Genomic DNA, 14472 nt, shown 5'->3' with positions numbered 1-14472 from the left:
AAAAGATATGAGACACTCCATAGCATCAAAGAAAAATGCCAAATTCCATATACAATTCACAGACCCCTAAATAAGATGAAAAGAAATCATTGTTTCAGCTAGCAACATTTCCTCAGAACTATTGTTAAGGCTCTCCGAAGATCCAAGCAAACGACTTTACAACTTTTAATGCTTATTTCATGCTTTATTCATCCACCTGATACCTAGAAGCATAAGCATTTTTAAAGAAAAATGAGACTTTTAACTCTGGAGCATAATGTTGTGGCAAGGAGTGAATTTCCAGACAAATTCTATAGTCATGAAATCAGATTTTGGCACAGGCAGGAATCCCTTGGTAAACTGATGGCTCCCCAAAAGGCAGTTTCTTCCTCTATATGCAGTCGACCTGCCTCTACAAGTCTGTGTGTTTCCACATTCTTCCACAACCTCAGTCTCCTCTCTCCCTGCACTGAACACTAGAAAGCAATGCAAAGAAATCCATGGGAAAGGCCGAAGAGCTGATGGGGTACAGAAGGATTTGAAGGATATAGGGTTGAAGTGGGAAAGTATAGAAAAAGAACAAAGAAGTGCCTCTGTGATGGATTGCGTGATGGAATAAGGAGGAAACAGGAATATGTGAAGTGGGAGAAAAGAGGGGTGAGGGGTAGCAAAACTGTCTGATGTTTCCTGAGACTAGAAGATGCCTCTACCCACCAGTCCCAACACCTCAGAATATGCCACAAACAGCGAGAACTTGAGGAATGTGGTATGGAGTAATTGCCAACACAGCCCTGTTCTCTTGAATACTGCAAAACAGCCCTGCTACATTTCCTGCCACATGGTATCACAGTCCCTTGGAGAGCCCAGACTCAAGACTGTTTTATAAACTAGGATGTTCAATAACCTTCAAATGAGGGAGACTCGATTTTTCCTAGAGCTATGGCAGTGACCAATGAGGCTGCTTCACTGAATGGATATTCCTCAGGTTCCTCAAAAACAAGTTCCTGGTCATCTGGTATCTCTAGCGTCATCTCAATTGCATAGCGGTGGAATGAAATGAAGTCCCCTTCGCCACAACGCTTGCATTTGTGGGCCTGCTTCTGTAGGTAAGCAGCACATTTGTGATGTAACGCTTCTTTCTGGCTCTTCAGCCAGAGCTCGTAGGCTGCTTCCTGCATCAAGGCCATGCAGAACCCCATGCCGCTGCACTGCATCACTGCCTGCTCCAGTCTGATTCTGTTAGCCACAGATATTTGGACACCTTCAAAAAAGCACAGATTTCTAAATTAGCTCCCACCTGCCAAGAGCAGAGTTCAGTCACTGAGGGTGCTATGCTTCTGCTGTAGCCATAGATGAAAGTGTTTACACTGAAGGTTTAAAGCTGCACCCTTGTTGGGTTGTTAGTAGCTGTGATTGAACCCAGGACCTCTAGATTTTAAAGGTATAAACCTCAATCCCTGAGCTGATAGGCCATTATACAACACAGGAGTAGTTTAGTGGGATACAGGTATATAACGTACTTGGACAATAAATCAAAATGTAAAAAAATCAAGCATAATAATTTAGCTCACCACACCTCACTTTGATCTCTATTCAGCCATAAAGTATACTGGTGTTGGATGGACTAAAGAGTTTACTTAAGTGATTTAGGAACAAAGAACTGGAAGGAACATCCTGGGACATTAAGTCCAGTCCACTGATATCACGGGCAACCATGTCATGTAATTGCTTTTGTGGACTGATCAAGTTCCATATTAAAAATAGTTAGTTCTTTTTTGTGTCCACTAACACTATGAGAAAGGTGTCCCAGAACTGTATTCCTGATTGTTAGAAGCCACCTCCTTATTTCCAGCTTCAATTTCTCCACAAACAATTTATGCCCATTTGTTCTTCTGCCCATATTGTCCTAAATTTAAATAGTCATTTTCCCACTCTGGCATGTTTATTTCCATATAGTGATGTCAATACAGAGATGTATCCTATCCCTGGCTTGGTTTTTTTGGTTTGCTAGGGTATTGGCAGGGAACCAGGCTGGGCCTGCAAAGTTGGGGGGAGGAGGAGGGAAATCCCTTCCCCCACCCAGACCTCTTAATAGCGGTAGGTAGCAGAAGCTGCTGGTTCAGCTTTGCAGTGGCCAGAGCTGGAGGGGTGGAATGAAGCCCCTTATCTTGCAGGCCCAACTTGTCTCCCCCCAATACCCCAGCCAAGGCAGCTGGAGGGAGCCCACAAGGCGAGGGGGCTCTATTCTACCCTGCCCCCACCCACTCCCAGCTCTGGCTAGGCAAAGCCCAGCTGGCAGCTCCACACTGCTCCCTCCCCCTCTGAACAGCCACAGAGTTGGTGGGGGGGGACAGGGCTGGAGAGAGGGGCAGTTTGTCAGCTTCTGGGGAGGCTGCTAAAGCACCCCTGCCTGCTGGTAGGGCTATGTGAAATGTTGCCCAGCATTTTGTTTCAAAGCTGTTTTGATGTGTTTCAAGCTTGAAACAGTGAAATCAAAATGAAACGAAAGCCTTTGAAACAGCTTCAGAAGGGAACAAGGGAACTCAAAACATTTTGAGTTTCGAAGCCAGGCTTACTGGCTTCAGTGCCAGTCCTAGCCAGCAGCATCCGCCTCTTCTCGTCCGGCAGGCAGATTGGGCTGTAGGAGCTGTGCCAGAGTCCTCCTGGGGGTGTGCCCCCGATCTGCCTGCCAGATGACAGACCAGCGCTGGGTGCAGCCCGCACCCAGTGCCGGGAAGATCGGTGCTGCTGCTGGCCCCAGGCAGCAGCACGTGGCTCCTGTCACCCAGTAAGCAGATCGGGGTCATGCACCCCCAGAAGGACTCAGGCACCGCCCCCACAGCCCTCCCGAGGGTGCCAGCAGGCCCCCGACTTGCCTGCTGGCTGACAGGAGCCAGGTCCTGCCGCCTGGGGCTAGTGGGTCCGGGGCAGATCAGATGGTGCGGGGACCCACCGCCCTGATCCCTGGGCAGGGGAGGGTCCCTGCACCAGATGATCTGCCCTGGAACCCCACCTGGATTCGGCTCCGGTACAGGGGACCAGCAGCAGTGATCTTCCCGGTGCTGGTCCCAGGTGGCAGCATCCAGCTTCTCTCATCTGACAGACAGATCAGGGGCTCACACCCCTGGGAGGACTCCAGCACAGCCCCAGAAGCCCTCCCAGGGGTGCAGGTGAGCCCCCGATCTGCCTGCCTGCTGCGTTTATGTTTCCCCATAATAACCTATGGGTGAAACATTGAAACAGCGTCGAAACAGCAACACAGGTTTGACAAAACAAAACAGAAAACTACCTTCGAAATGAAACAAAACTCGAAACGAAACACTGTTCTGTCAAATCGTTGAAATGGAAGTGGAATCAGAACGATGCTGTTTTACACAGCTCTACCTGCTGACCAAGGCTGGTGCAGGCAGGTTCAATCCCCCGCAACTCATCAGGCAAACATCTGTTGGGTCAGGGGTAGAGATGGGGTCTCTTAACTCATAGTGCTTTGTATAAAATGCCGTGAGTTAGAGTGCAGCTCCTTAGTGTCTCTAGGCACCCAAAGAGACTTGCCTAAGGTCACGCTTCCTGCCTCTAGTTGCATAAGAGTTGAGGTTTCTGAGGTTAGTGTATTGACAATATCACTTGTAATGCTACAATAAAATAAGGTTTGTTTAAAATATTCTTGGGATTTTGTTTTATATTTTATATTTTAAAAGGGAAAAGAGTCAATAGTTACACTGAAATGAACGTCCCTTGTGACTTTATTGTGCAGTGTGATCTGAGATTTGGTTGCGTCAGCTGTGACCATAGAATAGGGTCCACTGACAGTGCAATTGTAAATAGCAAATATGAAACCTACAGGCAAAAATATTTGATGATCTTTACAATCTACCCATCCTAGGCACTGGCCTGCATGTTAGCAGGAAAGATTCACACAGCACTAGGAATAGTTCCCTAAGGACACAACCCAGAAACAAGTGAGATTTCAAAGCGCTTTTGATAGCCACTCAGCATCTTTGCTCCTTTACTAGCTCCACTTACCTGTTTCTTTCCCTGCTAAATTCATTTTCCTTACAGGATCGTAAACATCTAACAAGGATAAATCATGTTCCGCTGCAATCTGGAATTCCCTTCCTTGCTGGAAACACTTAAAGATGTTGGCCTCAACCAAGGCTGCCAGGGTCTGGATCATCTTATTCTTAGTCCATTCTGGGAGGATGTGGAACAGCAGCTCTGTAGTGAAATTTTGCCCAATGACTGCTGCACACTTCACAATCATCTGCTCCGAAGGACTCATGTTGTCTATCTCAGCCAGTGCAATTCCTGCAAAAGCAAGTCAGCCATTTCCATTTCGCTTGCTCCTGTGAGAGGATGGTTATGGTGGTGAGGGCATGGAAATCCTGACTGGATCCTTGTCCTCTTTATTCTTGACAGCTAAACAGAGCTGTGAAAGCTCACTCCTCATTTGTCAGTTGTGGAAGCTGCTTTCACTGGTTATAGGGAAACCATCCTTTTTACTTTTTCCCTGCCCTTGATCCAGAACCCACTATAAATGGTCAGTCAGTTGATATGACTGCAGGTTTATTAAGCAGACCATGTTATATTAATGCATGTAATTCTTTGTTCTTCATGTGTCAAAAAAGCAGCTTCCCAGACTAGTAGCACAATTCTGTGGCTCCAAAGTACCCTCAATCAGTGTGACCAGTGAGAGAAAAAAATGCCTTGGATAAACACTTAATTTGTTTCAAGTCAATCAAAAATAGTTTTGAATTCAAGTATTGAATTTGGCAGATGGTCTGGACAAAAAGTGTTGGAAAATTTTACAAGACTTGAAAAATTGTGTTTCAAGATGTATAAATATCTTGATTCAATATGCCAGCAGCAGGGACTCGGGGAAAGTCTGTTCACCAGGGCCCCCCTTGGAGTCACCAGGAACAATGGCCACAAGCTGAGGGAGGATAGGTTTAGGTTAGATATTAGGAAGAACTACTTCACTGTAAGGGTGGCCAGAGCCTGGAATTGGCTTCCCAGAGAGGTGGTCCTCTCACCTTCCCTAGAAATCTTCAAGAGGAGACTGGATAGGCACCTGGCTGGGGTCTTTCTGGCTGGCCAGTGCTCCTTCCTGCCCATGGCAGGGGGTCGGACTCGATGATCTGTCTAGGTCCCTTCCCACTCATTGATTCTATGATTCGAGGCCAAATTAGGCACAGTTTCTTTTTTTTTTTTTAATTAGAAGTAAAACAATAAAGGTTTATTTAACCTCAAAGTAAGAGAGTGTGTGAGTGTGTGTTTCAACAAGAAAGGCAAAACATTTAACTATCTGATCAACCCAAAGCAGTATTTTGCTCTACATCAAACTAGAAAATTAATTCCCTGCACAGCTTATATGGATTATTGGATTGGAGCCATGGAGTGATATCCAGAACACACAGGACTTTGCAGGGCTGGATCTCAAGATCCAAACTTATTCCCTGACAGGAAAGGTCAGTCTGTCTTTAAAACTCAGAATCACCCTTCTCTGCAGTGTTTCATACCTGCACTGTCTGCAGCTTTCAGGTTTCCATACTTTTTAAGCTGCTATCCTTGTGGGGGCAGGGAGGAGCATTATACAGCCCCCCGATCAAAGAAGCCAGGCTCAGACCCTCACCTTTTAATGAAGGGGGAAGTGTTATATTCTGCAACTTCACATTCTGACAGATGGTACAAATGTATAACTCTTTCTCTGTGCTCTCTAAACTGGTGGATGATGACGTTTTGAAGGGCATGCCTTTGACTAGATTGGCTGCATGAAGAGAAAAACAGAAAAAGCAAGACTGGGCAAGATCTGCAAGGACTATACAGCCATTTTATTATACCCGTTGCCTGTAATAAATGCTACAAGTAAGAATACAACATGTTTCTTAGTGCAACCCCTTATTTCCACCATTTTCCAAGTCATTCGATTGTTTGGCCCAAGCTTTCCATGTTTGGTCCTTGCTCACAGGTAGTTTCCAAAAGTCACAGACTAGATCAAGCAAGTAGTCCATCTCATTTCATATTTTATCTTCACAAAATGCTTTCAAGGAAAGAGTGAACACTCCTTTATGGAAAATGGACAAAAGGCCTGTGGAGGGAGTATCATCTTGAATTCCAAGCAGTGAACACCTGGTTCATGTCCTGAAGGAGGACAGAAACAGAACCTAAAGAGGTTCTGTCCTTTATGTCAGGGGTTGGCAGGCTATGGCCCATGGGTCAGATCCAGACTGCAGAACCATTGGATCTGGCATGTGAGCCTAGGTGACTTTGGCAACATTCGGTGACAAGGGGCTTCAGTGGTGTTTATTTGTTGAGTGGCAGAGGGAAGCAGTGGCAATGGCAGTGGCAATGGCAGTGGCAGGATCATTCCAGCTATGGGGGGATCTAGAATTTTGAAAAGGGGGGTGCAGATGAAGAGATGCATCATCACATATAAAACAACACATATTTTTCTCCAGTTAAAAATATACTAGAAGTTTTATTAATATGTTAGGGGCCTATGGCTGTACTACTCAGTTTAAGATTGAAGCAAAAAACAATTGGAATAATTTAAAAATGATTTGCACTGCTGTGAAATACAACATTCATTACTAGGTGCAGGTAACAGACAGCAGAATTTTAGAACAAAGGGTAGCTTGACTAGTGGAATATCAAGGCCATTAAAAAGAAGAGAGGGTCATTAACACCTGTGGAATAAAGAATTTAGAAGGGATTAGGTAGATTACAATGAGCCATGAAGTCATATGACTTCATCAGTACTTCTTAACTAGAAATGCTGCTGCCACTGCCAGGAAATTGGTTTTAAACTTTGGATAGAGCAGGAATCTAAGGGGAAGAGGATGAAAGTGCACCCCCCTGGATCTGCTTCTATTTCCAGCTGACCCACACAAAAAGTGAATGGACTATTGCTCTATATTTTTATAGCTAGTGTAACTGCAGACGCTATTATAAACATCTAGCTCTTTGAAAGACTTTTTTTCTCAGTGATATGTCAGACCCACAGATTAATGATGTGATGTATAGAGAAATGTTTCCTTTAATGTTTTAAATCTGAATGTTACTGATAGTAGGAAATCAATGATTAACAGCCAGTTAACCAACTGAACCCTATCTGCCAAATTCAATCTTTTGCCATTCAGTAACAAACAAAAATATTCAGATAATCCAAAACTAACAAAGTTAGTATGTAACTAACAAAACAGTATAAACCAAAAAGAAAAAATATAAGAATACAAAGTAATAATTTTCGTACCAAGTTTCCTTCCTCTACCTTCTCTCTGAGGTGGAGAGCAATCCTGCTGATTTTACACCTCTATTCCCAACATGAGCATTTTGAAGTCTAACTTACATAGTCTAGGGAGTAAGGGTGGAAACATTCAAGGAATCTCTCTCCTGAAGACCCCACAGAACCAGATAAAGCCAGTTCTTCAGTTAAACAAAGCTGAACATCCTAGGAAAATCTGACTTTTAGGATGTTTGCCTCTTCATTTGGACAACTAATTGGTACTAGCCCATAAATTGCTCAACTAACACACTTATGTGTTCCACACTAGCTAAATTAAAGCTCATTAACACATTGGTTTTTTAGCAACTGTCAGAGAAGTCTAAGAAAACAACCCTTGGCATAAGCATGCGATCAAATTGCATAATTCAATAACCATCAACAATATACTGAACTGAGCCTACAGCATGCAATTTATATACAATCTTGTTGTCTGTAATGTATGTAAGCAACTTGCGTGTCAACAGTTGTTTTTGCATGCCACTGAGTCCCATGTTTTATTATTATGAGAAGCTGTAACAATGCATTGAAAAAGGCATAGCACAGAGCTGACACCTATTATTAAAGCTGTTACCACATAGCATTATAACCCTCCTTTTCAGTGTTTTATAACAAAATCCTAGTTTTGTCAGGATTTAAGCTCTGAGGTTGTAATTTTCCAGGTTTGGCTTTTGCTTTACACTGGGTACTTTTGAAACATTTGGTTTAAAGTGATACAGGTGTTTTGTCAATGGATTTTTCCCATTGTAAAACAAACAAAATACATGCTCCCATCTCTTTAGAACAGCTTTAGCAGCTAAAGAATTTGAAGTAGAAAAGGAAATTTGATCAGGGAAATTCACCTGAAGTTAAACAATTGTTTTTCAGTGAATCATTGAAAATCCACCTACATTTGTTGAAGTCATAGTAAAAAATAAACAAACAGACTGTCTTGTTCATCTATGCAGTAGGATTTACTCCATGGTTAGTCACTTTCTTTCCTAACCACAGGATCTCCAAGTTCAGTTTATGGCTATATTACACTGTTTCCAGGGTCATATAAGCATCTGGTAATTTTTTTTCCAAATCAACTGCACAGAAGTAACAGAAATGAGTTCTCCTCTTCCTGTTAGTATTTCTCAAACTATTCCTTGGCTAACAGAAAAAAACACTAGGCTGGGAAATAAGAAACAATGAGGTTTCTCCCCATTGTTTAGTATTAATCCTGATCAAGGTGTGATACCCTTACCCTAGAAGGAGGCATATCCCCCTCATCATCTAATGGAAAAACCTAAAGCCACGAGAGGCTGCACGAGGTCATTTCCAGTACAGCAGAGAATAGGAGCCAAGTCATGTGGAGGGAGGTGAGAGGAGAACAGAGCACTGTGGGATTCTGGAGGATTTATACATGCCCTGTCCCTGTGCGCACATAACTAGAAGTGAACTGTTCAAAAATAACAGCTCATTCCAAGAGGTTCTATTTTGGAGCACTTCAGCCAGTTTTGGAACATTTCAAAGGGCACGTACATTTGTATAACTAGCCCTTTGAAGTGTTTCAAAGGCATTTGAAAAATTTCACTTCTTACTTGTGTCCATACCCTGCCATAACCAGGAACAGAAGTCAGGACACCTGATAGCATTCTACTGCTGCCAGAAAGCTGTTGCACATTGTGGATTTTTCAGTATCCATTTCCCCTGCTTACACTGGTGCCCTTGCCCTTGCCCCCCGCCCCCACCTCCATCTCTCTCTCTCTCCTTCCTAGCCAACTCAGTTCTCCTTCCTTTTTACATTATCCCTCAATATGTCTCCTCCTTGTCCCAAGCACCCTCATTTGGTTTCCTGCTTTCCCTGAACCCCACCGATCAGTGGTTAACAAATGTCCAAAGAAGGGGTGAGAAATACTATGGAGGATGAGTTATTCTCTCGACTACAGTATAAAATGGTTCACAGCATGTGAAAAAGTAAATGAAGAGGAGCTTACTAAAAAGTTTCTCCCACTCATCCTCTATTTCTTCCTCTTCATCCAGCACATGGAACATGAGGGCATTGTGTAAATAGAGGTTCCGTAGCAGCTCTTCACAATAATATGGGATTCCATGGCTCCTTTGTATCAAGAACCTAAAGAGCGGTGAAATGGTCCTTTACTGATCCAGTACAGTAAAGGAATGAAACACATTTCAGGTGATAGAAGCCACTTTGAAAATGTTGTTCCAAGTGTGCACCTTTTGGATTAAACCTCCATTGCAAGGTTGTCTATTATTGCAGGGTATTGAACTTGGTGACCCAGGCAGTCCATTCCCCCCATGTTCCTAGGAAATCTAAGCAGTCCTGAAGACACAGAATGTTTCCTAGACTAAACGAGCAGCAGAATTAGGGCAGGGAATTAGCCTCTTAGGAAAACAACTTTATATTAATGAGATAATGAGTTTAAATACAATAAGCCATATCTTTTGCTCGTGTAAAGTCAATGGAAACAGGCCAGCCTACATCACCTTATGATTTGTCTCCTATTTTTTTAAGCGTATAAAACTATGTATCATTCAAAAATTTTACACCTCAGCTTACCACAAATGAAATCACTGATGGCATTTGTATGCATGCTTGCGCCTCAGTGCTGGGCGCATTTAAAAGTGCCCAGCGCTGTGGCGTGTGCATTTGTATAAAAGGCGAAATGCACATTAGCACTAAGAAAATGGCAGCAGCACATTTTTTAACTAAAACACGTCAAAAGTGTTTTAGTTCAAAAGTACACCACTGCCATTTTCTCAGTGCTAACATGCATTTGGTCATTTGTAGAAATGCATGCAACACAACGCCAGGCATGTCAGACTGTGTGCAGATTAATCGAGTCTGCTCCAACACGCCAGAGATCCAGCACATTGGAGCAGACAAATGTATGTGAATAAATGTCCGGAAAGCTTAGATCAGCTCTACTACCTCATTACTCAGTGAATACTACATTTGGCCCCACAAAGTTCTAAGCCTTCATTACTCTTCTCTAAGATTTTCCTTTAAAAGCCTTTCTTCCTTCTCCCATTGTACTGCCCTATTGGCAGGAAAACATTTCCCAATAAACTGCATCCAGTCCAGGGATGGGCAAAATGGCAGATCCAGCTGGCACTCAGACTCCATTTCCCAGTAGCTCCTGCCCAAGTCACTGTAGCCAGTTTCCTTGGAAACCCCAGGAGCAGCGTGGCCATGACAGAATGGGGCCAGAGTGTCCAGGGAGACTGGCCCCAGCAGCCCTGGCAGGGCAAGTGGCTGGACAAGGAGTTGCTGCAGGGATGGGGCCAGGGCCAGGGCCAGGATCTTGCGGCAATGACAGAGTGGTCCAGAGCCAGAGCAGAGCTGCGATCTGCTGCCTGCATGCCCTGCCAGGGCAGAGCTATGATTCATTGCCTGAATGCTGCCCCTGTCCAGGTATGTGGGCAGCAGATCACAGCTCTGACCTGGCTCCAGACCACACTATCACTTCTGCAAGACCCCTGCCACAAAGCAGCTCCCCAGCTCAGCCACTGCTCTGCCAGCACTGCTAGGGCCAGTCTCCATGGAAACCCTGGCCCCACACTGTCACAGCCCCACCACTCCTGGGGTCTCCATGGAAACCAACCACAGCAATGCAGGCAAGGCTTCTGAGAAATGGAGTCCACTGCAGACCTGATCTGGACCATGGGCCAGACTTTGTCTGCCCCCATCTAGTCCCTACCTTGTCTTATAAGTAAGGCAATGTGGCTTACTACTGAGAACACAGAGCAAGTATTTTGTTACTTACGTTTCTAGTTCCCTAGGGATACTAACTACTCCAAGGTCCTGGCAAGCTTTCTGCAGGATCACAGAAGGCTTCAGCTCCCTCAGCTGAACATAAGTGGTTTGGGGGCTCTTTATGATGTTTACTGCAGAGGAGCAAGGCTGCCGTGCTCTGTAGTGGAAAGGTGATAATGCCATGATCATAAAGATTGGGACTTTGGAGAGCAGGTTTTCCAAATATTCCCAGGAGGCAGAGTCAATGAACTGGGCTTCATCAATGACAAAAATGAGAAGGTCTTTCTTTACTGCCTGAAAAAAAAACCCAAAGAATCCCCAAATAAGGTATTGCTTCAATGCTGAGGAGTTTGTATTCAGGCCTAGACTGGGATGTAAGGCTGTCATAAAGACCACCCCAAGTCTTGTGACTGCTACTTCAACTATTGGGTGGAAGAGAAGCTGTAACACCCTTTTGTTGGTTAAATCAAGTACTGGGATCTGCATAAAAGTGAATCTATGGTCCCTCCTTTGTTCTATTCCTAAACCACCCTCAAATTGAATGTTTTATAGTGTACGCCTCACTGCAGCCATGTAGCCCACTGGCCCTTCCCCACTCATGCAGCCCCATATGTGAGGCTTAAGTGGGTAACGTACCAGCCCTCATGTCAGGGGCAATGTCACCTCCCCTAATTATATTTTATTTGCTACTTTGGGGTGTGGGTTGTATAGGAGAGAGAGGAGAACCAAGCTCTCAGACAAAGGCTAGAGCCAATTTAATAGAATATCCATGCAGTAAACTATGTTGGAAAAGAGGTCAAGTGCCACTCTACAAGAAGAGATCTGTCCAACTCCAGAGAACATGGCCTCTAATTTTATATATGCTTGAGTGAAGATTTGTAATGGGAATTAAAGTAGGGGCCATAAGCAGGGACTGCTTAAACAAAGGGTCCCAGGTACAACCATATTTCTAGCCTGCTGACACACTGTTCACTAGCAGAATATAAAATTCCTAGATGCAGGGTCAGGATGTTACTTTGCTGTTTTATGATGGACTGGATTACTCACTGTCTGTAGTATTTCCATAAGAAATTTTTCCATTTTTATTTTTCTTTCTTCACTGTCCATTTTAGAAACCTCCTCCGAGATAGGAAACTAATCAGAACATCAGAACAGATAGTTATAGACATGGTATTCCTGCCAATCATACATACATTCAGCAGAAGAGGCTTTAGGGAAAAGTCCCTCAGCTTATGGTGGTCCAAGTGTTATTCCCAGTGTCTACCCTTTTATGCAGAAACTACACAGTATAAAGTGTGAGGAGCTGTGGGTTCCACCGTCAGTCTAAAATCAACACAGCTGAACAGTGAAGCTACCAATAGTCCTGCCCTCCACTGGGGGATTATAAAAGGAAGCCAAAGGCTGCTGTTACTAAAGAGGAGATTTTTTAATTGAAGGAAAATTTTTCACCTCCCAAGTCAAATCAGCCAAATCAATTCCAAATCTGTGTGAATCATCCAAGAACCATATGTGGCCCTGCTAACAGCAAGTACCCTCCACCCCAGCCTGGGGCTTCAGGTACTTCCAAATCCTTTGGCAGGCATCCTACATGCAGGCCCTAGCCCAGAGACTTGGGGCTCAGAGGCCTCCGAGTTTCACTTGCCCTCGACTGTATGGCTGCAGGAGCAAGATAGGGAGAAGTCTCCCATTTCCATAAAGTCTGGGTGTAGCTGAGATCCTCCCACTGGAAGCTAGATTGGGAAGCTAACTATGAGGCTCTCGTAGGGAGTCTTGTCCACAAGCAGACAAAGGTACAACCCTCCACTACACAGTGCCATTTTAATTGAATTACCTTGGTCAGGGTATTTCCCCTGTCAGGTAAGTAAAGAGGAGATTGCCAGCAGCAAAGTCCAGCAACAGCCAGGGAGCAAGGAAAGCCAAATGTTAGAATTAGCTAGATCGGGGTGGGCAAAATACAGGCCACATCCATCCCACAAGGCCATTCTATCTGGCCCGTGGGGTGCCTAAAAAAATTTAGAAAATTAAAATGCATCTGTCCTTGGTTCCTGTCAAAGATAATAGGAACCAAGGGCAGTAGGACCAAGGGGAAGCCCTGGATGACTTCTTCAACAGCAGGGCCTGCCTGGCCCCAGCCCCACCCCTGCAGCCAGAAGGCCCAGTAGGGGCTTCTTGCCTGGGACCATGTGGCTGCCCCCGCGTGGGAAGCTCAGGTAAGTGGCAGGGGGGGGCAGGAGACGAGCTGCTGCTGAGCACAGGGAAAAGTGGCCCCTCCCCCACCCCATGTCCAGTACTCCCTGCTGCAGCCACTTGCAGCCCGCATGGGGCTGTCTGGAGCAGGCACAGCAAGCCCCACACAGGTTGCGAGTGGCTGCAGCGTGGGACACTGGGCACAGGGTGGGCGAGGGGCCACTTTTCCTGTGCTCAGCACCAGCTTTTAACCTGCCCCGCTGCCAGCCTGGGCCCCACGTCAGCTCTGGGCTCGGCCGTCGGGGCTACGTATGGCAACATCAGCTGCAACCACGCTGCTTGTCATGCCAGGCAGTTTGCTGCTGCTGCCCAGCATGCGAACTCTGGGCAGACAGCAGCAGCCAATGCTGCCTGGTGCAGCAAGTGTGGGGCCACAGCTGCTGCTGCCACAGCACAGCCCCAACGGGCAAGCCCAGAGCCAGCACGGGGCCCAGACTGGCAGCGGGGCGGGTTACAAGCTGGTGCTGAGTACAGGGGAATAGCGGCCCCTCACCTGCCCCGTGGCCAGTACCCTGCACTGTAGCCATATGCAGCCCACTTGTGGCTGTCTGTGCCTGCTCTGGACAGCCCTGCATGGCCTGCAAGTGTCTGCAGCAGCCACAGGGCAGGTGAGGGGCCACCTTTGCCCCCCATGCTCAGCACTAACCAGCAAACAGGGGGTCCGGGGTGTGTGCTGCCCCTGCCTGTACCATGGGGTTGGGGGGCACTGGGAGTGAGCAGGTGTGGGAGCAGGACCCGCACCTGAGTCCCAGGGTCAGCGCCAGCAGGGCCCAGAGAAGGCCAGCAGGGGTACAGGGTCCTGACTGGCAGGGACTCTATGGAGCCTGACCAGCTCCCTCCTCTCCCTGCTGGTGCAGCCCAGCTTGGCTCCACAGACCCCTGCCAGCCTGCGCCCCGCTCTGGGCCCCACCAATGCTGGCCATGGGACGTTGGTCTCAAGATGGTAATCAGGGGGTGGGGCATCTGTCAAGGGGCGGGGATACCCATGCGGCCTCAACGGCTTGCCACAACTTGGTAAACAGCCCTCCACCCGAAATAATTACCTGCCCTTGAGCTAGATGCAGCTGTGCTGGAGAGAGGGTCAGCTGATTAGAAGGGGCTGCACTTTGAGGCACTTAAAAGCCCCATCTCTCCAAGGGGTAAGGAGAGACTTGAGAGGGAGCTGAACTCCCCAGAGGCAGGGAAGGTACCTGGGACACCCCAACCAGCACTGAATGCCTGAAAC

At 46.1% G+C, this 14472-nt stretch overlaps 1 protein-coding gene and 1 long non-coding RNA gene across 2 annotated transcripts in view; one reads left to right on the top strand and one right to left on the bottom strand.

Annotated features, from left to right (window-relative positions):
- Nucleotides 1–14472, bottom strand: part of ADCY10 (adenylate cyclase 10, soluble) — an 82465-nt gene that overhangs the window by 37003 nt on the left and 30990 nt on the right. Inside the window, exons 15-19 of the mRNA XM_019501880.1 lie at nucleotides 12048–12134; nucleotides 11011–11294; nucleotides 9220–9356; nucleotides 5609–5743; nucleotides 4003–4284 (exon numbers count right to left, since the gene is read on the bottom strand). Coding sequence (XP_019357425.1) covers nucleotides 4003–4284; nucleotides 5609–5743; nucleotides 9220–9356; nucleotides 11011–11294; nucleotides 12048–12134 — 925 coding nt within the window. The remainder of the gene's footprint in view (nucleotides 1–4002; nucleotides 4285–5608; nucleotides 5744–9219; nucleotides 9357–11010; nucleotides 11295–12047; nucleotides 12135–14472) is intronic.
- The window catches only part of LOC109287004, a 15122-nt gene continuing 13389 nt past the window's right edge, over nucleotides 12740–14472 (top strand). Inside the window, exon 1 of the long non-coding RNA XR_002094735.1 lies at nucleotides 12740–12835. This is a non-coding gene — a long non-coding RNA (uncharacterized LOC109287004). The remainder of the gene's footprint in view (nucleotides 12836–14472) is intronic.

The sequence above is a fragment of the Gavialis gangeticus genome, unplaced genomic scaffold (assembly GCF_001723915.1).
Source record: "Gavialis gangeticus isolate Ggan-Ray unplaced genomic scaffold, GavGan_comp1, whole genome shotgun sequence".
Lineage (NCBI taxonomy): Eukaryota > Metazoa > Chordata > Crocodylia > Gavialidae > Gavialis > Gavialis gangeticus.
The sequence above is the reverse complement of the archived record's forward strand: the minus strand, read 5'-3'. Positions and strand labels throughout refer to the sequence as shown.